Source organism: Dermacentor andersoni, chromosome 4, assembly GCF_023375885.2.
Source record: "Dermacentor andersoni chromosome 4, qqDerAnde1_hic_scaffold, whole genome shotgun sequence".
In the NCBI taxonomy this organism is placed as follows: domain Eukaryota; kingdom Metazoa; phylum Arthropoda; class Arachnida; order Ixodida; family Ixodidae; genus Dermacentor; species Dermacentor andersoni.
The window spans coordinates 173771071-173798060 of NC_092817.1; the positions used below are offsets into that span (position 1 = coordinate 173771071).

The 26990-nt window shown below is 46.4% G+C and overlaps 1 protein-coding gene across 3 annotated transcripts in view; it reads right to left on the bottom strand.

The window, feature by feature from the left end:
• Positions 1 to 12780: 12780 nt before the first annotated feature.
• The window catches only part of LOC126530676 (uncharacterized), a 37514-nt gene continuing 23304 nt past the window's right edge, over positions 12781 to 26990 (bottom strand). For all 3 annotated transcript variants that reach the window (XM_050177941.3, XM_050177942.3, XM_050177940.3), the window contains exons 8-10: positions 25357 to 25485; positions 15156 to 15259; positions 12781 to 13155 (exon numbers count right to left, since the gene is read on the bottom strand). In XM_050177941.3, the coding sequence (XP_050033898.1) occupies positions 15162 to 15259; positions 25357 to 25485 (227 nt within the window). In that variant the 3' untranslated portion in view covers positions 12781 to 13155; positions 15156 to 15161. The remainder of the gene's footprint in view (positions 13156 to 15155; positions 15260 to 25356; positions 25486 to 26990) is intronic.

Genomic DNA, 26990 nt, shown 5'->3' on the forward strand with positions numbered 1-26990 from the left:
AAACGGCGAGATGGAAAAACAGGACAAAAGCGGCATGGGTGAAGGAATGGTGGCAAATATATGAGTAGTGCTACCTTGCAAAATAGAGGGGCCTTATCGCATCCGCGACACGTCGCTGGCGCCTTACGACGGCCTGCCGGTGCGTGCATGAAATGATATCGGACAAAGGAGCAGTAAAAAACCGGCGGATAATACAATGCGATGTTGCAGCATAATGCTTTATAAGCATGCATCGAAACCCTGCATAATCAACAGGGTCTTGGGAGCGAAGCCGGTGCGCCAACTAAGTTCGACCTAATTTTGGGGCCAGAAAAGAGGAAGTCGAGCAACATGCACAAACGTCAACAAATTTGCTATGACCTAAAGTAAGTGTTGCTATCAGCCGTAAAAGCAAGATAAGCGACATTGCTTTCAATGCACCGAAGCAGCAACATACACCAACACAGTTCACGCCCAATCCTTGCCGCGCAGCCTGAGCTATAAGCCGTGTTCAGCCATCTTGATAGGGAAACGGAAATAGATGCTCCCATATTGTCAGCCCTGGTCGCCCTACGGTGCTTACATGAATTCGACAAGTGGCGCATCGCATCTCATTTGCACTGCGTCGCATTGATGTAAGTGGCGGCAATGCGCCGGGAATGCGAAGCGCAGGCGTTCCGCATTAAGAGAGAGAGAGACACTGCCTCCTGTGCTTTCTTCACTAAATCCCGAAATGCAAATAACCGGAAACAGGTTCCGGATCTTTTGGAACTAGGCCGCATGCTACACGTGGAAGTGCTGTCGCATAGACTTTACAGCGTTAATTGAAGTGCTAACAATATGCAGGGTTAATTAGAATGAGAAGCCGCCTAAACGCATTCTAAGAGGAGAGGCGCTAGCAGAGCGACGTCGTTAGGTAAGGAATACGTTCTCGCCAGTGGCCCCGAGTGGAGAGAGCCAGACTTATCGATCGACAAGTAACCATTTTCCATTGCTTGCAAATGGAGCAAAGCCGCAGTCTCTAGTCACTAAAAAAAAATTTTTTTTTTAGTTTTCTTCGGTTGATAATGCATATCGAACACGTCACTTCACGGGGTGAGCTTGCATGGTTTGCGATGAGCGCGGCCCTAAAGATTTCTTCCCATAGTAGAGGGCTAGGCAACGGTCATGAAATCCCAAAATAATTTATTTTCCTTTGTTAGCGTAATCATGCATAAGCACTGCGCACGTGACGTTTTTAGGTGATCGTTCTAGTAGCTTTCGTGAAAACGCAAGTCAGAACGATTAAGCGGGCGTGGGTCGAAGAATTTTGACCAATCACGAAGCGCTGATTTTGGAATAGGAATAAAACAGATTGAAATATATTTACGTCATACTGCCCTTGAGCACATAGAAAGAAGGAACGCTGGCTTTCGTACAATCAAATAATTTCTTGGTTTTCACGCGTCAAAGCATCGATTTGAGTGTGAGGCAGGCCGTAGTGGGGGACTCGGGATCGTTTTCGACCACCTGGAACTCTTTGCACTTCGCCCCTAGTGAGATGTGGTGGTCGCGGCAGCTAGTTGATCCCGTGACGTCGTGTTTAACAGCGCAACGCCAAAACTGCCAAACGACCATGGCGGGTAGCCTACTGGCTTTCTGGATGAAAAAGGATAAATTATGTATACCCACCGGCTTGATGCCTCTCACCACAGTAGAAGCGTCTGTTAATTAGGGATGTGCGAATATTGAAATTTTCGAATACGAATCAAATAAGAATAAGGCAAGAAACTGTCTTCGAATATCGAATCGAATATCGAATATATGTGTAGTATTAGAAAATTGCAAAACGAGGTAAGAATAGCTTTATAACCCTTTTAAATATAATATTACATTTTACAAAGCTGCTTCAGGTTAAAGAGGCACTCATTGTAATTAATGTACTCAGGTAATGTCAGGTAATGCTGTCAGTCAGGTAAAACGCTCGTTCCAGATTATCGAGAAGGAAAATTAACTACTCAAAATGTTCAGAAAGTAAAAGCACTCTATGAACTGTGACAACATTTCCACCGGTAGAAAAGTCTTTTACTAGGAACTGAGCTGGCAGGGATGGCCAAGTACTTCTGGGCGAGTGCACTTAAAAGCGGTTACTTGAAGCGGCCGATGGACTGCCACCACTCACAAGGATTCTTGCCCATTTCCAGAATAGGCTTTTCCGCATAGTCTGTAACTTCCCTCTCAGGGTCAGATGCCAAATGTGTCTTCTCCTTGTTCATCACTAGATCGTCAAAAGCATTCCATACATTGGATGCCACCAGTAGACAGGAAGTCGACGCTTGTACGGCAGTGTCCCCACTGGGTTCCAAGTAAGCTGCCTGGAGCTCCCTTGTCACAAGGTCTTTCAGCCAGATCATCTGACCAGATGCCTGATGAACTGTGGCCTTAAAGCGCCCATCAAGAAACATGGCCAGGCTGGCCACTTCGTCAAATTCGCACTCCGCAGAACGGGTCTTGATACATTTTGCAAGACTGTTAGCAAACCCTCAGTTGCCTTTGCAACCTTCAAGGCAATGCAGTATTCCAAAAATAATTGGAATTTGACATGACAAGGAGGTGTACTTTTCAGCACTTAAGATCACAGTTGCGTAAAATAAAGGTATCTATGCTGGTGTCCGAAGTGGTGAGCTCAAGTTTGATGGACTCTTTGATTTCATGGAGCCTCGAGAGCATGAGGTACTGATTGTTCCATCTTGTGTCAACATCCTGCACAACATAGAGTACGTCTTTGTTCAACTGCCTCTGCAGATCATTCAGTCTTTTCTGCGCACTAAGGCTGTGTTTGTAGCGTCCTACAATCGATATCGCCTTCTTGCAGAGTCTGTTGATTGCCGAAGTACTAGACAGCGCATCGCTGATCGCCAGCTGCAGAGTGTGCGCAAAGCAGGCTCCCTGGAGCCATGGCAGTCTCCTGGCTGCCACAGGGATTTTGCGGTCGTTGTCCGTCACGATATACTTCGCGCATTCGATTGGTATCTCCCAGTCGGTGCATAGCTGCTCCAATGAGGCAGCTATGTTCACAGCCGTATGACTATCCGGCATATGTCACGTGTTCAAAGTGAACTTTTTCATCTCGAACTTCACCGTAAGAAAATGACACGTGAGGCTTATAAAGCCCTCGTTGGCACGTGACGTTCAGATATCGCTCGTAAAAGCGAGAGTGCTTGTTCCTTGTTCAAGTGTTTTTCGCAGATAGAGTCGTACGTTTGCTCTTGTGTCGTCGTACAGGCGCGGGACGATCACATGCGACAGCTGTTGAAGCCGGCAGATTGTAGCACGGTACAGCTGCTTTAATCACTGCTTTGAAGCCCCGGTTTTCTACAAAGCTGTAAGGAAGAAGATCTAAGGTGACCATTTCTGCCACTTTCTTATTAAGTGCACTTTATTTCTTCTGAGACAACGGCTGCTGTCTCTACTGTAGTATATCGTCCAGTGTCGTTTGATTCTTCAACGGCGTGTTTGCAGCGGCGTCTTTTTTCTACTCTTCCATCAAGAAAGGGTGCTGTTTCATGCGATTTTCAAGAATAATAGTCGTTTCCGTTGGCGTTTGTAGAACCCGTTCGCACGACTTGCACCGAGCTGTCGACGGCGAGAGTCTTGTGTAGTACCGCCAAAGAAGGCTACTTCCAGGTTTCTTTTCTTACTTGCTCGGTAGCTCGTCTTCCGCAGTTGATGCCATTCTCATAGAACACGCTTGAACGAGGGCTGTATCAGCACTCAGATGGTTACAAATAGCGCAGCGGCGAATTTAGCGGGGTTTGCATTTTCCTCACAGAGCAGCAGCGCAGCACGTAGTAAAGAGCCGGCGACCACCTTAGAATATCGGGAACACAAGGTGGAGGTGTCGATGGCGATACGATGCTCTCCTCGTTCATATATTATCTTCTTTTTAATTCCCAGACATCTAAATATTGTCCAGGTAACATTTTCTAGATGCATATTTTATATCGTTGCGAAAGAGCCCTGGAATCAAGCTGGTAAAAAAGAAACCGAAACTGGTCATGTGTCATGGGCCTGATGCAGATAGACTGCAACAGAATACACAGATAATGAGCGGATCGTGCGAAGTTCTTAGTGAATAAACATGTTGTTAGGAGAATGCGGAGCAAGCATATAATTCGTTAATTGCTCAATTATTTGCAGTCTGTCCGAATATTTGCCGTCGCAGGATTACGGGTGGGTGAGAGTTTGGCAAGGCTAGCCTGAATAGCGGGACGGCTCCCCGGACAATCCCACAGAAGGTGAGCATTATCCGGGAAGCCGCCACATGCCATGCAAGCAGCTTTACCAGGCAAACCTTGTATGTAGTCTTCAAAGTGTGGGGACAAGAGGGAGTGCCTCTGTGCACGCCTCCATAGCACCGCCTCTTTTCGCTTCATGTGTGTGTCTGCTTCTGGATACTTCATGGAGTTGTTTCGCAAATCGTCAAGTTTTTCGCGCCTTTCCGTCCGCGCGAACCCATATTGCTAATTCAGACTCAGTGGTCCCGCCATCACAGAGGAGGGCCCGGATGATTTGCGCGTGATGTGGCATTTGCCACTTCGTTCCCTCTGATCCCTGTGCGACTCGGAATCCACTGAATCCGTACTCTAATGTTAGGGAGTGCGTTGAGGTGCGTTGTTAATGCTGAGTGTAGTGCCGCGGAAACGTTTCTAGCTGCGAGTGCCCTGCATTCAGCCTGGCTATCTGCTCGAATGAGCAGATTTCGTTCGTGTAAATTTGGCATGGTCGCGGCCTCCACGACAGCTGTAAGTTCCGCTTGATGTTGTGATGTAATATTGCAGTGTAGGCCAAATGATAAAGGTGTAGAGTCGGTTGCCATTCCTGTGCAGAAGCCTTAATTATTTGGGGAGGTGTCCGTGTATAGGATCCAGTCCTCGGTGTCATTCTTGAGGTGTAGTGCTCGACTTCGTCGGGCAGCCCCCCCCCCCCCCCCCCATCCGCCAATGCCACCACTCCTCACACACATTCCTAAAGCGCCGACAAATCAATCTACTCGGCGGTCAACTGTTGCTGCCTTTTACAGCGAAAGCAGTGTATGACTAACTTCCGTAGTCTCTTCCACATCATCATGTGGGCCGATCCTGGTGATAGTGCAAAAAGGGTCCAAGATCAATGGCACATACGCCTGTGTACTCGGGAACCTATAACCCGCCCTTCGGAATCTTCGGGATGGGCCCACGTATGGGGAGTGCTTAACGCCTGCTTCACCTCCACCGCGGGTAGGGTCGGCATTGCACTACCTTCGGGGTAGGCCCACGTATGGGGAGTGCTTAACGACTGCTTCACCTCTGCCGCGGGTGTGCCCGGTATCGCAATATCTTCGGCACTGACCCACGTATGGGGAGAGCTTAACGCCTGTTTCACCACCGCCGAGCGTCGGCCCAGTGTCGCACTATCTTCGGGAGCGGCCCACGTATGGGGGGTGCTTAACGCCTGCTTCACCTCCGCCGCTGGTTGGTCCGATATTGCACTATCTTCAGGCCGACCCGCAGCGCAGGTGAAACACTTTGCTTTTCGTTTGAGAGCTTTCACTCTCGTCAGCTTTCGCTGCCATTCTATCTTTACAAAGTGAAATGGTTGTCAAGTTTTTCACTCCTTTTGGATGGCGGTAGTTATCGGCATCTCCTGGGGCATGGAGGCCAGTTTTCTCATCGATTTGGTGCCTGCGAGATTAAGTTCATATGAACTCAGTTGTCACCATCTAATGCAGCAGACAGGGCGTAGTTCATTGTCTTAATTACAATATTTTATTTTATTTATAATGCCCAACACAATTTTTATGTCACCATCTATTCAACGATCACGCGCATCGCTGTTGCTTCCTTAGTTCAACGTTCTTTGTTTAGACTGATCCAGGGGCCAGGAAAGGGACTCGGTTCATAGTCAACAGGTCTGTATCCACGCGGAAAGAGTTGTGGACGGAGAAAACGCCAGTTGTGTGTAACTTTTCCTTTTGCTTCATTATTTCCTCGAATGACGGCTCGTCGCGACGCTAGCAGATCCTCGGAACCATATCCGCGATATGGCTTAGATAAGGTGGAAAATAAAATACTGCGAAACAGCGTCCATCATCAGACCCTGCAATAACCGTTCAACCCATAAGCGATGTGACTGTCACCCCTTACCTCGTCTCGTTCTTCCCTAATTGTACCGCACTTTTCGTGCAAAATTAGCAACTGGAAACAAGAGTCGCAAGGAGATGAGAAATTAAGCGATCTACTAAGGATAAAAGCCAAGGCAACAGCGAAACGGGGAGGAAAAGCAACAATTCTTTGTGAAAATATTTATGGATCAACGCCTTTTTATTTAAAAAGGAAGTAGAGAGAACGCCGCCGTAAGTGGAGAATAATTCCGTGTGTTATGATTGACTATTCTACAGTTATCAATCGAGCCGCCTGACGTAGCCATTTTCCTGCTGTCCTAATAGGGGTGTTTTTCTAACCTACCGCGGTGGGCGCAGTACGTCTAGAACCGCAGCGTCCTGCACTCTACGCGGTTGTACGGGACTGGTGACCACGCATTGTTACGCAACTTCCCAAATAACAACACGGGTTGGTGTTGGCACTTGGTAGAGCAGTAAAGAAGAGATCCAAAAGAACTGTGGTTGTTCCGCAAATATACATTTGTCTATAATTCTTCCAGAGATAATTAAAAAGACGGTACTATAGATCTTTATTTTGCACTTTCGCTGGTTAACTTGTTCTTGGCAAGGTTATTCCTGCGCATATTTCATGCGTGAGTCCATTTGATGTGGCTCTTTGTTTGCCAAGTAAAGAAGAGGTGTATCTCACAGGGGCATACCTGCGAGATACACGTTAATTCAACTCTCTTTTACACGTTTACGCGGCCTTATGGCGAATGGTGGGCATTATTCACATTTCTGTTAGTAAACGTACCTTCCTCCTCATTTGCATAGAAAAGTTACCTTGGGTTGCCCCCCCCCCCCCCCCCCCGAAAAAGATATTGCGTACGTTCCTGGTGTCTGCCACCATATTTCGAGGCATTGGGTCGGCGGTAATACGGTCTACCGTGTCTCACGGGGGATATTGTTGTTCCCTGTCAGGGCATTGTGGGACATCGTAGCCTAGATCACGCATAAATGCCCGTCCCTGTCTAGATAGCTTCAGGCGACTAAATTGTGCCTCTTGGTGGAGTTGTTTCAGCTCGTCCAATTTAGGCAGCGCTGCCGTCTCATCGACTCGGTTGCATCGCGAATATGCAAGGGTGCCCAGTAAAACTCTCGTTATCTGCCGGAGGATGGTTTCCATTTTGCCTTTTTGTGTTTTGGTGAATTGTAAGTATGGATATTGGTATAATATTCGAGCTATAGCCAGGGCCATGGAGAGCCTACTGAGTGGGTGCTCATTGATACCTCTCACCCTTTGTGTTGTTGTAAGTAGCCTCTTGACTTCATGGAACCGTTCAATGGCTTGCCGAACCCAAACGTCCGCCTCACCATTGCCCTGCCGCCAAAAGCCCAGGACCTTGACATGCGTTTTTCTCGGGACAATATCTTGGTTCACTTGTATTGTTAGCATGGTCCAGCCGCTTGTCGCTTGAAACTCCTTCTCGCACATCTACTCGACTTCATAATCATCTCAGTTTCAGGCGCATTTTTGGCCACACACAGTCATTCAATAACTCTGCATTACCGCGCGCCATCGCACTATGGAATAGCCTTCCAAATAATATTGTCTCAATAAAAGATCCTGCGAAATTTCGTGAACATTTGGAACTTCACATGTTCGCTTGACTTTGTAGTACGACTTTGTATTGTATTCGCCTTTGTATTGTTTCTGGACTTTCTTTTCCATTGTATTTCCTTGAATTTGTATGTATTTTTTCCAATGTTGAACAGTGTTCCTTTTTTTCCAATGTACAAACTTATTTGTTTCTCTTACTATGCAGTTCCCTTCTTTGCGTTAATTATTTGTCATTTTTCTGTAACCCCCCCTACTCAGTGCTCCTCCGAGCCTGTAGGGTAAACTGAATAAATAAACTGAATAAATTATTCGTTCCTCTTCTGCCTGCGGTTCTCTTTGGTTGGGGACCACTATGGGCTCGCACTTGGCACTGGACAGGGCTAGGCCCCTTTCTTGAAGGTAATGCGCCGTGACGTTAATACAAACTGGGATACATAGTGCAAGAATGACACAAGGATGAAGCGCTATGTATCCCAGTTTGCATGTATCCCACCAACACTTTCAAACTTCTTCCCTGCTAAAGTGCCATTAATACCTGTTTGTAGTGTCTCTTGAATTTCAGCTGGAGACCCTCTGCTGGCCCAGAGCTTTATATCGTCCGCATAAATTGTAAAATAAAGGTCTTCGATCTACACGCCTCAAGAGAGTTGGCAGCTTGCTACAAGCATTGAGAGAAGTGTGTTGACAGTGCTTACCTGCGCAGCCACTGTTTACTCGCTAATGCTGTTGTGTGCCTTTTCTTTCTACGCACAGGTCTCGCATGAGAGGTCTGAAGGACGGCGTTCACTTGGCAGCGAAGCGTGTTGACAGCAAGGGAACTGATGAAACATGTCTAGAGCACTGAGTGCGGAAGATTCAGTCGACACCCAAGGTGCGCCAGACAGAGACAGCACCGAGCAGAACTGGTTGAACATCGAATGCACGAGGGAGGACGGTGCGAGCTGTAGATTACTGTAACATCGACGCGAGTTGAACAGTCTTTTTCGGCGCTGGCCTGGAGGTCCGCGAAGATAGGGAAGGACAGAGCCCAGCTGATGTGCTTGTTGGAGTGTGCAGTCAAACCCTTGCGCGTACGTCTTGTACGGTTCTGGCAAAGACTCTAGCGAAGCGAAAGCACAAGACCTTGTTGAGCGTCTACTCGGCCAGCACCACTGCGTCACAGAAATGCAATTCAACCTCGACGTGATGTTCCACCTTTTGTTGCTCCTAGCAATAAAATGCCGTCCCTCTTTAAAAAGCGTTACTGTCCGCGGAAGATTCATTAGACATCGCGAGGTAACTTTCATGTTTGAGATGATCAAATGTCTCTCACAGCTTATGAACCTCGCCTTCGAGGTTTACAATAATGAGAAAAGTACGGGAGAGAAGATTGGCTTTTTTGGCGGCTCATATCTCCTAGGCATGCATTATTTGACGACCCCTGACATGGCAGAGCTCACAATGCCCGATTTTGAAGCCAGTTAGCTAATCCAGACGCCCATTCAAAACAACATCACCGACCTCACCGTGGGAGAATGCGTCTGCTACTACCACGATGAAGACTCCAACGCAATCTTCCACAGATACCTCGCCCAAGCAACGTGCATTCTTCGGAAACGAAAGCTCAAATCTGACTTCCCTTTTTCTACAGCTGGTCACCTTTGGAGGAAAAGATCGACGAGTTCTGCAAGATGAATATTTTAGAGGCGCTTTCTGCGGACTGTCTGACTGAATAGCTTTATTGGCCGAAGTATTTACAGGTAGGGTGTGGAGCACTTCTTACGGGGCCGTTCCTTATAAACACTAGGTGGGCTCCTCATTACAGGAGCCATTTGGCTTTAGCCCGGCTCGGGCACGCCCGACCAGGGCTTTCTGGCTCGCCAGGTCGAAGCAGCCGAGCAGGGCCGCCTCCCAGCCCTGCCGGGTGGAGTTGGGTATATGAAGGTGCGGAGACTATTCCTAACAGCGTGGGAACTTCCCTGTGCACGCAGGGCCGAAATGTTTTTGGACTGCAGAGCAGAGCAGCGTTTTAGTATAGAGGCGAAGGAGTACGATCCTCCGCCTTCGTGAGGCCTTTACAGAGCTTAGGAAAGATTGCATGGCCGAATGAGTAATGTTAGGTGATTTCCATAAAGGTAAAAGCCGTATTGGGGTTTGAATCCGGATTCACGGGAGGCGATCGAGGGCGATGCCCGGAGAGTGAATGCGCGGGCAGCGGCGTTGGCCACTTCGTTGCCCTCGAGACCTGTGTGCGTGGTAGTCCATATTATCATGCGGGACGCGAGGGCCACAAGATAATTGCTGTCTTGAAGCATGCGGGACACAAAATAGAGAATAAGGCTCCTTTCGATGTTCCTGCTCACCATTCGCGAATCGGTAGTGATCCGCGAGTCTTGATCTGCGGCGGAGCGTGATGGCCACTTTTCCGCATGTGTTACGTCTTGTGCTTTGAACGTAAGGCCGTTCATCGCGGCGTTTTGGTGGACGACTGCGGCCAAGTACCAACCGCCATGGTTTGGGCTGCAGGCGTCCACGTCGAATACTCAGTCTTTGTTCCCATAGTGGGGTGCCAAGGTTTCCACCCGCGCGAGGCGCCGGCCACTATGGACGTCTCGGGTCATGATGGCCGAAAGAGGGCACACGCACCGGGCGTATCCAAGCGTTTGAAGTTTTCAAGTGAGGGAAGCTCACAGTAAGATTGATTATGAAGAACGACTGAGAAATATCAACATCGTCAGCTTGGCTATGACAACTGCAGGGCAAAGGCCGCTCCCATAGATTTCCATCTACTCCGGTCATGTGCTAATTGTGGCCATGTTGTCCCTGCAAACTTAATCTCATCCGCCCGCCCAACTTTCTGCCGTCCCCTGGTACGCTTCCCTCCTATTGGAATCCAGTCCGTAAACTTTAATGACCATGGGTTATTCTCCCTCCTCATTACATGCCCTGCCCATGCCCCATTTCTTTTTCTTAATTTCAACTAAGATGTCATTAACTCGAGTTTGTTCCCTCACCCAATCTGCTCTCTTATCCCCTTAATGTAACACCCATCATCATTCTCTCCATAGCTCGTTGCGTCGTCCTCAATTTAAGTAGAACCCTTTTCGCAAGCCTCCAAGTTTCTGCCACGCAGGTGAGCACTGGTAAGACAGAGCTTTTACACACTTTTCTCTTGACAAATAATCATCTGAGAATGCCTGCCAAATGCACCCCAGCCAATACTTATTCTTCCGATTATTTCACTCTCATGATCCGGATCCGCGGTCTGAGGAAAATGGAGCAAAGTAAATGGGCTGGAAGAGTGTTGAGGTATCTGTACAGGAAAAACATTCACAGTGGAGAAAAAGAACTAGGAAGCTTACCAGCAAGTATGCAGCCTGTAAGGTGGGCAACACAGCAACAAAGAACGTCAAGCAGAAAGTCGGAGAGGCTCAAATAATTTCATAGGTGGGCAGAATGAAAAGAAACCTGCCATGAGTAACTACTTAAGGGGAAATAAAATCAGGGAAGGGAAGCTCATTACTTTTGGAAGCGAGATCGGGATGCCTTAGAACACGCACCTATAAAGCGAAATATAAGAAGCACGTGCTTGCTGCGGTAAAACTAGGTAGGGAAGCGATGGAGCATGTTTATTAGAATGAATATGTCTGCCCAGTGGTCGATTCAGGCACCACTGGCCTCCTTCAAGCCCTTGGGTTCAGGGAAAGCAATTTAAGGAAAGGCATTTTCAAATGTCCACACAAGGCTGTCATTAATTCACATTTTACCCAATCATTAACCTGCTATGACAGCATTTCACAACGGTCCTCCAATTTTTGTTGTGCTTGTATCTAAACAGCTCAATAAACTTCAACATAAAATGATTTAATAAAGGAAAAATTACACATCCACCCAAACGTAATTGTTACAAAGGAAACCCATACGGGTTCCTTGAAAGAAAAGCCTCGCAGTTGAAGAAAGATTCGTCCTGGTCTGGGACTCTAACCTGGGACCACCGCCTTTCCGGGGCAGCCCCTCTACCCTCAGAGCTAAGCAGGCGGCTAGAATTTGGCAGGGCAAATTCGAATTTATCAACTCGAAGCAAAGGCAAGAGTTGCGTCAAAATAAACTGTAGCGATACTGTGTCTAGAAATCACTTGTACAGAGCACTTGTACGTGTCTAATGTCTACCAAGAAGTTGCAAGATTTCGCATCAGCAATTTTCGTCGTCAACTTCGTGGTTCCCAATACTGTATGCAACAGTCATACGATCTTGCCCACAAAAGACTTATCTTGGCTAACCATCACATAGGGGCTCGTCTAGTGCCCACACTCGTCTCATTCCCAGTCTGACAATTCAAACGCTTCGCCAAAGTGTTTGACCCGTGCTATTACTTTTGTAGTAGGAGCTGTGATGCTGTCACAAGTCTTTTACTTCCAGTATGTACCAGAAACTTCCAGCAAGAATGAAGTACCGGGCAAGTTGGAATGGAATTTCGATTTACTGCACAGGACAGATTAGGAAAATGACGACACGAGTGCCATTTTTCAACTAAACACATATTGAAAATGTGCTGGTACAGGGTCACCGAGCCATTAATATGGTACGCGGATCTTTGACATCTTGTTTCTTTTGTGACCCTGTGTATTTGACCCATTTTCTATAAAACTTCAATTCAAAGACACCACACCTGTCCATATTTGTTCAGTCTTCTTGCGCAGCAAATCGTGAAACCTCGAATAGCTTTTCACTACTGGTAAAACCTGTCTGCCTGTTTAACATCATGCATCTGAGAAGCTGGGCCCACAACCCTTTGAAAACAGACGCAGTAATAGGCCTGCCCTATGCGGTAGTTTAAATCACTGCGTTAACATTGTCGCAAGCCAATTTGCTTGCACCAGTATCCACGTTCGCAGTGCCAATTCAAGATGCTGGAACATTAAATGGAAGCAGCACAAGTGCACAACAGTCCAGGGCAGCAGGTCACACTATCCAACAATCGTACCCAACATTTCGAAAATGCCGATGTCTGAGCATTTGTTTCTCATGTTCTCCAGGAGTTCAGAGTAACCTTGAATGTGTCCAGTATAACAAAGCACAGTGAGTGAAACTCTTTAATAGGCACTTGGGACTTGGCCACACCATGAACAGAAAACAATGGGGAGAGACAACGCAAAGCCTCCGAAGATGAACAATGAATGAATAACAAAGAGTGCTATGCGATGCATAAATCGCTGCCGCTGACGGCTGCTCATGTGCATGCATAGATGTTATCACAATGCTCTGCAGAGTTTCTTGCCGTGACTACTAAAAATGTTGCGATGAAATGACTGACTTCAGATGCTTATCCTTTTGCGTGGATGTTAAGTCTTAAAAACTACATTGCAGAAGCTCATAGGTGTCTGCTTGGTGAGGCACAACTCCATCGCCTGTCTAGAGCGCTGTGCCAAGAAGCTGCTGAGGGCTTCTTAATGCCTGCAAGAAAAGAAAAAGACCACACACATTAAAAACCAACAAAATGGATACAGTAAAACCTCGTTAAACAGTACCCGCTTAAACAGCAGTTTCGTTTTCATAGTAGTAAAATCAAATCCCCGACTCAGAAACAATTGAATATAATGCATTTTGTATCTGCATAAACAGTACCAGCTTATTGGCTCTCTATTGATTAACACAGTGTTTCCACTTTTCATAGCACAATCGCAGCAATGCGTTGTCCCTATTGGGCAGCCCAGAAGCCTCAGAAATAGGAACGGCCTCCAAGCGCCCTGTGCGTTTGTGCATGAAGCCGCATCAACATCAACATCATTTTGGTGTTTGGAAGCAAGGACAGAAAAACACCGGGTGCTCAGCATAGAAGAAAAATTGGACATCCTTCATGCTATCAAACGTGGCCCGAAGAAGTTGGCGCTTGCACGCGACAGGGATCTACCGTTCACTACGGTGTGCGACATTTGGAATGCGAAGAAGTTGCTCAGTAGCGCTGCTGTGACTGCTAGAGATGTCGGCTACGTGGTTCGACTTTTCGCCATTATTGCCTCTGTTGCCGAAGTGTCGCCTGACGACAGTGATGAGGACAGCACGGAAAGCGACAGTGCAGGTGATTCAGGCCCAAGAGTGGCAGGAATTACGAGTTATGTCAACCTCGTGAATGCAATCGGTGCGATGAGAACAGCACCCCACAATGAAAAAGGTGCCCCCTAACTTCTGCAGCGCTACTGTGCCCGTGCATGGAGAATATACAACGCCAACGAAGAATCTGTCACAAGAGACTTTGCCAAGAAGAGGGGACTGGCTGAAAAGCTGGCTCAGAGCTTCAGTAAGTTTGAGGGTGCTGTCGTCGCTGCTAGGCTGCCGCAGCATCAAACCAAAATAACAATTTAGTGCAGTGAAGTGAATAAATACTGCACGTTTTTGCCCTTTCATCACACTCTCTCCAAGTCCTGTTTTTGACAGGTAAGTGGACGATATGCTTTTTCGCTTAAGTTAAGCAGTACAACAGTTTAGTATGTACTTTTTCTGAGCTACGGCCAACTACGGTTTAACGAGGCTTCACTGTACATGTTAACCTTAATGGACCACTAAACAGAATGATTTCACATACACAATTACCCTTCTACAATACCAAAAAAAGACAGCTGCCATGAGAAGAGGTTTCGCAATGCAGAGAACACTGAAAAACGAAAGACAGGTGAAGATGCCGCATTGAAGTTTCCACCCCAGCTCACTGTGACGTAACGTATTTTGATGGTGTTTGCTAGGGCCTAAAGGGGCCAAAGACTGAACATGGTGTTACGATCGGCCTGCAGGGGTACTGCTCTGCAAACCTATCTCAGCCCGCTGCAGTTTCGATCGACCTGCGTGGAGGTCGATCGAAAGGCTTAGGTGAAGGCTTATTGTATGCCAGAGGTGCTTCAGTGTAGTGATCAACTGTCACATATTTGTTACTTTTTTCATAGAAGGAAATTAACCAACATTTTAACTATTATGAACAATTATTCACCATAAAGCTGAAAAAATATCAATGATGCAACCTGGGTAGTCAATCGAACAGCTTGCCCAACTGACGTCGATTGGGCTATGTAAATTGTGAGGGGGCTGCTGAAAACTTGGGGGAATAGTGATGTTGCGATCGGTAGTGATGCACATTTTTTATAATAAATTATATGCTTTATGCGAAGCACTTAAATGCCTTACTTAATGATCAGAAGGGCCTACTTTATTGATTTAGTATGTCTGTACAAAATCTTGAATATCGTTTCCGGGTCATTGTAACCACCACTCTTTGAATTATTTTTTTCCTGGGTTTCTAAGGCTCCTCTAGCGATAAGGGCGGCTTTTTAGGTATTGCGCAATGGTGAGTTACTTGTACAGCTCATTTTTCACTTAACTGTCCCTGTAAAAAAACTAACTGTGAAAGGTGTTCCCTAGCAATTCAGCATCCAGCTGCACAGGCAACGCGCTTGTCTACTCACCGCTCATCAGTTGCGGGGAAGAGGACGCCCACGTCCAAGGCCCATGAGCTTCATCCGTGACCGCACTTCCGCTTCCAGGTCGTTATCGCTTGCATGAGCAGCTCCTGTTCACATGGTCGGAGACCATATTTAAGCACATTACATTTTTTCGACTTTCCTTTTGTGCATCGTTGTGCTCACAACAGTCACAGAAAGCTGAGAAAATCCACAAATGAAATTTACAGCAGTTGAGCTCCTTTATAACAAAGTCCCATCTGGCAAGAAAATATCTTCTTTATAGTATCCAATATTTGTTATAAGCGCCTATTTACTAGACAGTGATACGAGTGAAAAACATTTTAAATTTACTTCATCGTATGTCACAATTCATTATATCCATTATATCCATATTCATTTTATAAAAGTTTAGCTACCGTTGAAATTGAAATGTACCATTGAGTTTGAAGTGAAGGTAAAATATGCAATAAGCTTCGCATTCTTAATGAAGGAAATCATAAATGAAAGCAGAAGAAAAAACAAGCTGCCAGTGGGAGCTGAACCTACAATTACAGTGACCGAGCGATAATTCAAGCTTCACGGGGTCCACCACGATGTCTGAATAACCAGGAGTTCAAAATATGCTGAATTTACCGAAAAATAAGCGGTTTATTCAACAAGTCACCAACAAAGATGTGCCATATTCTTGGATCATCACTTTCGGGGATGCCTTCAATTTCACATGACTGCAGCACATCTTAAGATGCGAAGGCATCTAGGAGTGACAGCATTCTTGGCACAGTGCCAAGCACGCTACCTCATCTCTGTGCAAATGCTGGTGCTACTCAAGCGATATATTGTGAAAATACAAGTACCTTTCAGAAGTGATCGTTCATGAATACAGCCTGAGTTCGTCAACGCATGTTGCTGTGTGCACATATGTTTTGCCAAATCAGCTAGTATTTGATTCAAAAGACACTATTTGAAATAGTTGAACCACTGGAAATTCAGCAATTTTCTAGCAATGCCCTTTTATGCTATTCTTTTCCACTAGTGGTGCGCAAATATTTGAAGCGTCGAATATTCGCTTCTAATCAGTTAGCATTCAATTCGAAAGACACTATTTGAAATATTCGAACCCTGGAAATTGTTAAATTTGGTAAGTCAGCTTCTGTGCAACACAGCCATGTTATGCGGCGAAACATACAAACTGCATTGCGGTGAAGCATCCTTGCCATGCAGTGAAGTATATCAAAAGTAATTAAGGCATTGTCATGGGGCAACCCCTGATGCTTATGACTTCACGACACAATCAGCTGAAGTAGCCATACTGTGCTGCCTCTATGTATCTGCACTACACCAGCCGCCAGGTGGAAACCTCTGCGTCTGCTAATAATCTGGCCAAGTGCCTAAAAACATGGTTCTCAAACAAGAAACTTGACCAAGTAGCAAGCATGGCAGTGCTTTTAAAAAAAAGACCCCCATCTAAAGTGGTGGAGTGCAACCTGGATTATAGACCTGGCTTAAGAAGAAGCAAGGAAAATTTCGGCACCAAGGAACTCGGATAGTATGTCTTCAACAACAAAAGCTAAAGATGCTCGGTCCACATCAGCACTGTGGAAAGACATAAGCTTGTCAACCAGGAGAAATTTTTTTCACTTGCTTGAGGCAGCAATTTTCAGTACCACAAGCACAGGTTGAAAGATATGTACATGACGAAATTTGGGGCCAAAAAGAGAACAGTCATGTGAGTGGTGACGTAAGCATAGTCCAAACAGTTGGCTTGGCTTGTAAAGGGATATCTGATGATACTAGATACTAGTGTGTCTAGTAAGCAGCTCTTTTAGGTGTATGAAGGCATTCTGACACATAGGAGGATGGTCACAGCTCTCCGAACATGTCAAGCAGCTATCCTTCCTTCATGACAACATTAAGCAGCTGCAGTTATGACACTGGCAAGCAAACGTGCTGTACTAGAAGAGAAACTTGGGTGAGTTGGTGGTAATTCATGTTTCGGAAATTAACAGCGCTAAACAGACAAGGACGAAGGAAAAGAAGAACACGACGCTGTACTATAAGATATTGTTCACTACTAAGCATAATTTTCTGTACGTTATTTGCTGTACAATAAACTTGCTTTTTTTCTTAGTGCTCTGGCTGGTGAAAAAAAAATTCATTTTTGCAGAACCACTTATATTCACATTAAAAAAATATTCGATTCGCATTGTTTTCATTATTCAAAATCACTTTGAAATTTTAAATTTTGATATTTGCACACCGATAATTTTTACGCTTTGAGCTTTGTCTGGAGTCGGCGATGCTCTGCACGTGTTATCAAAGAGATCAGCTGGCCATAAACAGTCTATAAGAGTGATATGATAGACATGATAAGAGCTGTCATGATATCACTACAGATCGACAGTCAATGCAAGCAATTCTCGTCGGCGACTACCAGATTGACTAGGTTTCGCTAGTTTGTCGGAGCGCCGGTGACACTGCCGACCACCGTGCCGGCGATACCTGAAAAATATTGCTATTTCTGCTCGACTCGGTGGCTACATAAGCACACAGTCATACAGTCGAAAATCCAAATTATCACACGAGACGCTGTAAGGCATCTGAAATTTCGGTCGCGTTTATACATTAAGTCTATGGGGCTAGTGGCGATGCAGGGAGACTGTCCGAATAACCAAGCATGTATGTCCCTATGCTTTCCTTCATTTCCTCTTTTTGGTGTCGCACGGCTGTTTCTTAGGAAACCTAGCCCATCAGTTTCCCAAGCACTTCTTGCTCACTGCAGAGCAACCTGTATACTCCGGCGGAAGCCTCGAAGACAACGGACAAATTACTGATTTCTCCATTTCTGTACCATGTACAATATAAAAGGAGCTTGAACATGGCTGGTGCTGATGCTAAAGAGTTCTCAAATCAGGAGGACCATGGCAAGCTTGCACGACTGAAAGCGTGATGCGAGTGAAAGCATGGGAGGGTAAGCTGAGAAGGATGGTAGTTTGATGACCACTGTCTGCTCGCGCAAGCAAGGGTAAAGGGGGAGGGGGTGAGAGGGGAGCGAAGTGAACTCGTGGTAACATGATCAAGCGCACTGCGGGTGTGGGAGGCAGATTGATGTGCGTCTCGTTTTCTAGTGTGGCCGTGGTTGTGCATGGCTGCCAGTGTGGCTAAGCACATACGTAATCTGCCCGCATGCACGCTTTTAGAGGTATACAGTTAAACTGGGGTTCTCAAGCATGTTGGGCCCAGGGAACCCTGCTAACCTCCATGAAGCGCCAAGGTACCCACCCCCTAATAGAGAGTCTAGGTGTAGCGCGTAACGTGTTTGGGACCAATGATCGTGTTGGGCAGGTTACTTTGATGGCAACATGCAAGCCACATGGTCCAAACTGGGTGCAATCATTATCAGCGAAGACAAGATAGCATCGCAACCAAGGCATGCTGAGAAACAATTGCAGTTTTCAGTGCTTATTGCATGGGGAAGGGACACACAATATTTCATTGCAAGAGGTATTAGAATTATTGCCGACTCTACTTTGAGTACAGTAAAACCTTGTTAATTCGTATTTCATGGTACCGCAAAAAAAAAGAAAGATGTCTGAATTCACTGAATGTCGAATTATCGAAACGAAACTACTGTTTGCAGCAAGCACTGCGGACAAAACTGTGGTGGCTATCAACGCGATCATAGATGGTGCCTACACACGTATGACGACACGCGGCCAGCTGGCAACACGGTGTTATGCAAGGTGATAAACGCAAGAATAAAGGCTTTAAGTGCAGGCACAATTAGGCACGAAGTGTTCCAGCATTGCTGTGAGCCACGTATTCATGCGTATCACATACTATTCCACTGATGACCACAGCTATGCGGACTCCGCCGCTTTGTGTCTGTAGGACATTAGCCGTTCTCACTCTTTTGCATAGGGCATTCGCGGTGATTTGCGCTCGCCAATCTACCGTACTAGAACCAACTGTGTTGCACTGCTGCATGCATGTTTTTTTAAAACCTCCGACGTATACATCAGCGTATCGCGCACGCTAGCGGCACTCATCCACAAATGGGAGAAATGCGCACAGTAAGTTACGGGCCTCCGAGATTCAAGCGCAAGAGCTTAGGCGCGCTGCCTAAAACCCCTCAAAGTTAGCGCTGCCCGTTTTCGGAGGCTGAGTGGCTACAAGCTGCCAGTGGAGTTATTGTGCAGTCTGTGTGTTTCTGTTGCGCACTGTAATGTGCTTTTTGACACTCTGGCATGGGTAATGGAAGTCCCTTGGATCGAGTGCACCTTGTGTTCACTATCCCAGCCACTTGGCGAGCGCAGAACCAGGAAAATTTATTGGTGGCTCGCGAAACCCTGAGGAATGGCCTGCAGACCCCTTCCCCCCAAGTTCAGCAGAGCCCACTTTATAAACCCACGTAGTAGAACCTCATCAATACGATCCTGTTACATACGATTTCTCAGCGCCAACGTTCGCGATCGAGAACACAAAAAATGACTTGGGAGAGTTACACTTATTTCTGCCAGTTCATACGTTCCCAGAAAACACAATTTGGCACTACCATACAGTACACTGCCAAACTGCAATCGTATGATACGTTTTCCGTCCACTAGATTCCATGCAAACAAGAAAATGCACGAGGCGTGTGCGATTGAAAACGATAGTTGCCCGCCACATCAGCTACCCCGCGATACTTGCCTGCCCATCATGTAAAAATGCTGGCACACACTCAGCAGAGACTTTTGGAATAGGGGCCCCAAAAGTTTGGGGCCCCAAAGAGCTTTGTCGGTGTTAGCGTTGGGACATGCAGGATTGAAGAGATTTAGAATGGGGTTTTGCACTCGCAGATGGCGCCTCGTGCTTGCAGCACCACTATGGCGTCAAAGAAAAGTATAAATAATTAAAATATACCATTTTATGATGAGAAGGCTAATTTTGAAATTTGTTCTTCCATGTTTAATTACAATTCAGAGGTTATTCTATTGGCAGCAAGCAATTAGTTGCGCTTAGTTTTGAGTAACCAACTTCACATGCCTTCACCAACCAAGTTAAGGGGGGACACGGGTCTTTGGCACTGAAAAATCGCGAAAAAATCGAATTTTGGAAAATGTTATATTCGGAATCTACGTTCATTATTCTACTAATCTGCAAAGTTTCATATCTGAAACATATCTATTTCAACCGCAATATCATTTTTTTGCGTTAAAGGTAGCTCAATCTGTGTAGCTGTAGAAACGAAAACGGTGCAATTTCAACGACGCGCAGCTTCCGCGCTATAGCTCCGCTCGCGGCCATGTTGGTATCATTTGAAAAAGCAGTTTTGCGTCTTCAATTTTCGCGCGCCAGCGCTTATCTCCAACCACCTGTAGCAGTAGAGAAACGCCGCGAAAAAATGATGAAATGCCAGTCGCTATTGGCTGCTCAGGGCACGTGATGAAAAGCGGCTACGCGATTGGCTGAGAGCATCGTCTGCAGCTCGTCCCGATCGCTTACACGGACGCCATTTTGTCCTGTCGTCGGACGCGAAAGCAACTTGCCGCGATGTCAACGAGAAAGTTTGTGTGCCGACATAAGTACGGCAAGAAAAGAAGGTCGTCACTGATTCAGAACATCAGAAGAGTGGCTGAAAGATCGAGAGGCACCGAGGGCGAACTGCAAATCGAAGATGAGCGACTGCAGGCATCGAGCGACGGAGCCGCCGAGCTGCGTACACCAGGATTAGGCTTAGCGGTCCCGTCAACGAGTGACCCTGACGTCGGCCGCGTTCGTCGTGATACAGTGATCCGGACGCCTTCAGATATTGATGAAGGTAGGAAAATAGCAGACGCCAAAGTTCGAGAGCTTGCATCGACTGCAGCAACGCAAAGAAAATCGGACTTGCTGGCCGCGAGCGATTCCGGTGGCTGCCCACCTGACGAGACCAGTTTCACCGTGGTGTGTTTGGAACTGGTGAACACGCTTCTTGAACACCTACAGTGCAAGATATGTGGCGGAAACGCGAAAATATGCCAAGAGGAGCGAGAATACGGCCTTGCCGTGAAACTGTCACTTGTTTGCGCCAACTGCGGTGACAAAGCTACGGTTTGGAGCTCGCCGCGCGTGAACGGTGATAAAAAAGTGAATCCGTTTACAATAAACATTCTGGCTGCGCGTGCCATGCAAGCTACTGGCAACAGACAAACGGCCCTCAACGATATTTTCGCCATCATGAACATTTCTCACCACGGACTGCACACGAAAACGTGGCAAGCCTACCAAAAGACAAAGTTGACGCCCGCCGCGGCTCGTGCAGCCGAGCGACAAGAAAAGGAGAGCGCAGAAGCCGTACGGAAATTGTACAGCGAGCTTAGGCTGGACAATCCCGGGAACATCGCCGTGTCCTACGACGGGTCTTGGATGACCCGAGGGCATTCGTCCCACATCGGAGTTGGCGCGGTTATTGAACTTTTTTCGGGGCTCGTCTTGGACCACGTCGTACTAAGCAACTTTTGTGCTGGTTGCGAACGCGGACCACAAGCTCATGACCCTCTCTATGAAGAATGGAAGGCCAGTCACGTATGCCAAAAAAATACGGACAAGAAATCTGGCGAAATGGAGGTTGAGGCTGGCCTTATTCTATTCAAGAGGTCTTGGGAGAAGCACCAGCTGAGATATACGACTGTTTTGTCAGATGGGGATAGCAGGACATTCCTTGCCCTAAAGGAGGCTGAAGTCTATGGGTATATAGATATCCAAAAAGAGGAATGTGTAAACCATGTGCAGAAGCGCATGGGGACAGCCCTCCGCAATCTGCTGGCAAAACACAAGGGCTCGAAACCACTAGGTGGAAAAGGGAGGTTGACTGGTGACCTTGTGAACAAACTCAGCTCGTACTATGGCTGGGCAATCAAGTCGCACAGTGATGACATTGATGCTATGCAAAAGGCTGTGATGGCGACATATCACCACGTGACATCAAATGATAGTCTCGCCAATCACAGCCTTTGTCCCACTGGTCCCAATTCTTGGTGCCGGCAAAATGCTGCGAAAGCTAAAGAAGAGCCAGCACCAAAACATCGTTATAGCCTTCCCGATCATGTGGCCAAAGCTCTACTGCCTATCTACGAGCGGCTATCTGATAAGAAGCTCCTTGAGCGGTGTGTGCGTGGCAAAACTCAGAATAGTAATGAGAGCCTGCACTCACTAATATGGGCACTCGCCCCAAAAGAGAAGCATGCATCTTTATTCGCCATTGAAGCAGCTGTGGCAGAAGCTGTAATGAACTTCAATGCAGGCCGTGAAAGAACCTCAGCTGGAATTTTACATGAGCTTAGCATGAATCCTGGCCAGCGAAGCACTAAACGCATGAGAGAAAAGGATCGGCAGCGATCAGTCTCATCTGCACACAAACGTGCATCTGCAGACACTGTGCAACAAACACTGAAGAAGCGCCATAAAGGTGGCAGTGATCAAAGTGATTATGCCCCGGGAGCATATTAGTGCTTTGAGAGTGCAAATGTGTTTACATTTCTCCATTTTATCTAAATAAAGCTTCTTTGTTTGTTTTTCTCACTTTACTCAAAATGGAAATTTTGGCCTCTCAGTGCATCCATAAATGCGATATCTCAGCTCCAGTTGCAGATATCGTAATAATTCTTTTTGAAGTGCATAGCTGAATGAATGGAGCAGACATTGATGCAAACCCTTTTTTTAATTTCCTTTGTGGGTAATTATTTGTTATGAGACACTCGTATTCAATGGGCTTTAATATGGGACATAATTTCACAAACTAAAATCTGCTTGCATTATTGTGTCCCTTATGGTTTACTGAGTCCACAAACACGTATATAGAAAATTTTTAACGAGTGATTATTTTTTACTTACTTTCACGCATAATGCCAACTGATTTTTAATTATCTGACGAAGTAAGCAAGCTAGAAGGAATGTAATTGCATTTTTGGAATCTGCAAAAGAAACTGAACAAGTTTGCCAAGTTTTACCAAGTTTCATAAAAAAATAAGCGAGTTGTATTTTGATGCAGCATCCCCCCTTAAGCAGTTCTAGGCCTACGAGCCAATAAATTGACAATCAAATTCAGAATCAGAGGAATCTAATGAATCAATATGCATAACACACGCTAGTTGAGAGAAAGCGATAACTGCAGTCACTTCTCTAGATTGCGAACTTCACGTGTTACCATGAACCAATATCAGTCTGGTGTTAGGTTAGTGCGTTGCTTTGATGGCTGCCGCCATGTTTGTTGACGCAAAGCTTTTGGGGCAGTTCGGGGCTCCCACTAAATCAGTGAAATAGTGTGCCCGACACAAAAACCCAAACGCACTTTGCATCTCGTGCATGCGCAGTGGCTTCGACGCCATTTCTTTGGGGCCCCAAATGGTTGGGGCCTCTATTCTAAATCGCTCCAGCTTTTTATCCTGGTACCAGCAATTCTCCTCCTCAGTTGTCGCATGCCGCATTCACTGTTGTCGCCACCAAACTTAGTGATAACCATCATCCCCTACCATATTTTTCAGCGTATAACCAGTGCCCCCAATTACAAATGCAGGGGAAAAAGAAAACCTGCACAAAAACTGCATACACCAACACTCAAATCTTTGCAAGAACAGTCTATTCACAGATGCATGACTCGTCCATGTCATATCTTCGGCCAGGGACTGTTCACCCCATCTTCGGCGATACTGATAAAGCTGGATTCACATGATAGACATGACCACAGACGAACCAGTCAGGCGACATCCGAGGTGGATCGGATCACTTCGCAGGCGCAGCTAGCATTGTCGCAACAGAGGATGACAGTAAGGCCAGAGCAGCCCTCGCATGAAATGGTGATTTCGTTCTTCGCTGTATCACAAAGCGCTTCGCCTGGACAAAGGGAGCGCTGCGGGAGTGGGTACGAGTTCGCCGGCACCACATTCACTCTTTGCTATACGCAAAATGCCGACCCGTAAAAAGGAGGAGAATGAATGAGCATGAAGGAGAGAAGGTGGGCTTCCCTAGGAGATTACGAAATTAAATGATGGAGAACTTTGCCTCAAGGTGTGGCTATATGGTAGCGCATGCCGCACTGCCGTGAAGCCTCACCTACAGGTGAAATTCGCATATAACCCGCACCCCAACTGTTAGTTTACTGTTAGCTTTTCTTGGAATTCTTGGGGTTGGTTATACGTGAGAAAATACGGTATCTATTACAGTGCCTTGGGCGTAGTGCCATTTGTAGTGTACTGCATGCTTTTAGTGCGGGATAATCCAAACGCACCAACATTCTCTGCTACAGGCAGTGCAATGCGAGCGTCATGTTTCGCTTCGGCGGCACCCGGCGTTGCCATTCAGGTCTATTTCATTTCGGTTTCCTGTTGCTGTCTTAAAACGCTACGCAATAGAAAAACAAATCGTGCCTCGGGCTGTTGAAACCCGACCAGCTATATGCGCACCAGCGTCTCATGCGCAACGATTCGCGTAACGTTTCGCATTACGTAGATGTCAATGAAATAAAGTTTATTCTATCAAATTTTTTAGTTGCTTCGGATCATACTTTTTTTCTATGAGTGCATTCCTTCTCGCATTTTCCCCCCAAAATATATGAACCACATCGTACTGTAATCTGTTGCATGTGGACAAGGTGACATGGCGTGACACCGTGCAGTGTCTTTCCGCACGTTTAATGCTGGTGGTTGTGTAATCTAGAGTTTCGGAGACGTGTTGGAGCTTCAGGCAGATGAGGCATGCACTTCCCGTAGCCAGTGCTTTTCATGATTGCGTTGTGCCACTGCGGGCGACACTATCAGCTGCGGAGGCGGAGTGGACGCGAAAGCGTGGCTTTGCTTCATACCGCCGACGTGAAAATATCATTGCCGTGGCATGAAAGTATCTTTCGTCACAAACTCAAATTCAAAAAAGCTTTTTCTTTTTTCACAAACAAATTTGCTCTTTCCGACTGCCTGATCATCCCGAGAATATTGTGACCCCCTTCTATGTCAGAAAAGTCCATCGGCAACTGTTCTTTTTTGCATAAATGATTGAATTTCAATAGAATGAAATTTTGATATAATGAAGCAAATTCAATTTTGCAGACTGTTAAACCAAGGTTTAACTGTACTTCACACATTTCAAACAATAACACATCACCTGCAGGAACTTCCGTGTCCTGCTCTTAAATAATTAACACGAGTCCTTTGCCAACATTGTCAGTGAAGTATTAAGGAGGCGCACTCACGGGCCTTGGCAGCAGCAGCCGAAGCGTAGCCACGGCCCAGTCCCATGCGGTGCACATGGGTCTTGAACAGCTGGTCCGACTCGTCACCACTGTCGCCACTGTCACTGTCATCAACTAGCACCCCTGGACCTGTTTGCAAAGGGACAAGATCACAGCTGCATCAATTAGCAGAGTGCATTAGGCACTCACGCTCTGCATACAAGTGCATGCAAGGACAGTACACAAAAGAATGGCACACAGACAGTGCTCGCTCGCAACTAATGAATTTAATGGCACAACATGTCATTTATTACCTCTGCAACTGCAATTCATGTTGGTTAGCAGCAACGATGCTACAAGATGAGAGCAAAGGGAAGGCGGGGGGCACGATCACTGCTAACAAATGTGATTATGCAAAAAAGAGGTGAGGCGTGCAGGCAGGACACAAGAGTAGAGAAGTGGACAACACGAACGCAGACTATCAACTGAAGGGAGCACTGAGGCGAAATGAATCCTTACCAACTAGCTCAGCTTTCTGTCATTCTAACCAACGTGACTTGTATTGACTATGTTGATTGTCATTTTCTCCTTTGGGGATATAACTGTACAGATAAATATACCGAACTACCATTGCGAATAAATTTAGCACTGCGTGCATGTGCCATACTTTGATGTCCTGTCCTTGCGTACACTTTTACATAGAATCAGTATCACCAGCTCGTCCAAGCCACCACGCTAGGGGCCTGCAAAGTGATTCATTCATGGTGTTTAGTGTCCCGAAGAAACACTCGGGCCATGAGAGATGCCATAGTGGGGGACTTCGGATTAACTTTGACCACCTGGGTTTCCCTGATGTGCATGTAGATCTAAACACCACATGCGTTTTTTATTTTCACCACCACCACCACCACCAAAATGTGGCCACCGTGGCTGGGTATCAAACCCACGACCATGTTCTCGACAGCAGCTTGTTGTAGCCAGTGTGCCACCACAGTGGGTGATGCGTGGGCAATCCTTAAGACCAAAAAACTACCAGTTCTGTCCTGCATCAACTGACCCTCTTGGTAACTAAAGATTAAAACGTTCTAAGTTAAAAAGCTGCAAGTTGAGACAGAAGTGACATTTCAAAGGGCTTTTCAGTTTGCCCCACTGGAAGTTGTAAGTTGTAATACACAATGGCATATAATGCAAAGTGCCGCAGTGGAAGCATTCTCCCTAAGATTTTCCCTCAGGTTCTCCACATAGTCCCTCGGGCTTTGTGGAAAAAAAAAAAAGAACACATCCTGCAGATAGCATACGCCTCTGCGAGCATCTCACTGAAATTTCACACTCGTGTGCGGTGTGCGAGGCTTGCAAGCGTAGCGCAGAAGTTTTTCTCAAACCCTCTCTTTTCAACAGAGGCTTCTCCTCAACCTTTTCAGGCTGCCGGCAGCTGCCCCTTGACGTCAGCGTCAGTGAGGAGACGTAATTTAATAGTGATGTCATTCTACGACTGCTAAGAAGAGTGTTTCAGGGCCCCTTTAAATATTTGTTAGAAGGATTAACTAAAGAAATAAAAGTCACAAGAATGCTGCGAGGAAGGAACCAGTCATCCCTTCAGCACAATTCTCTTGCTAGCTTGCATCAATGCTGAGAGCTGATACAGCAGACTTCCA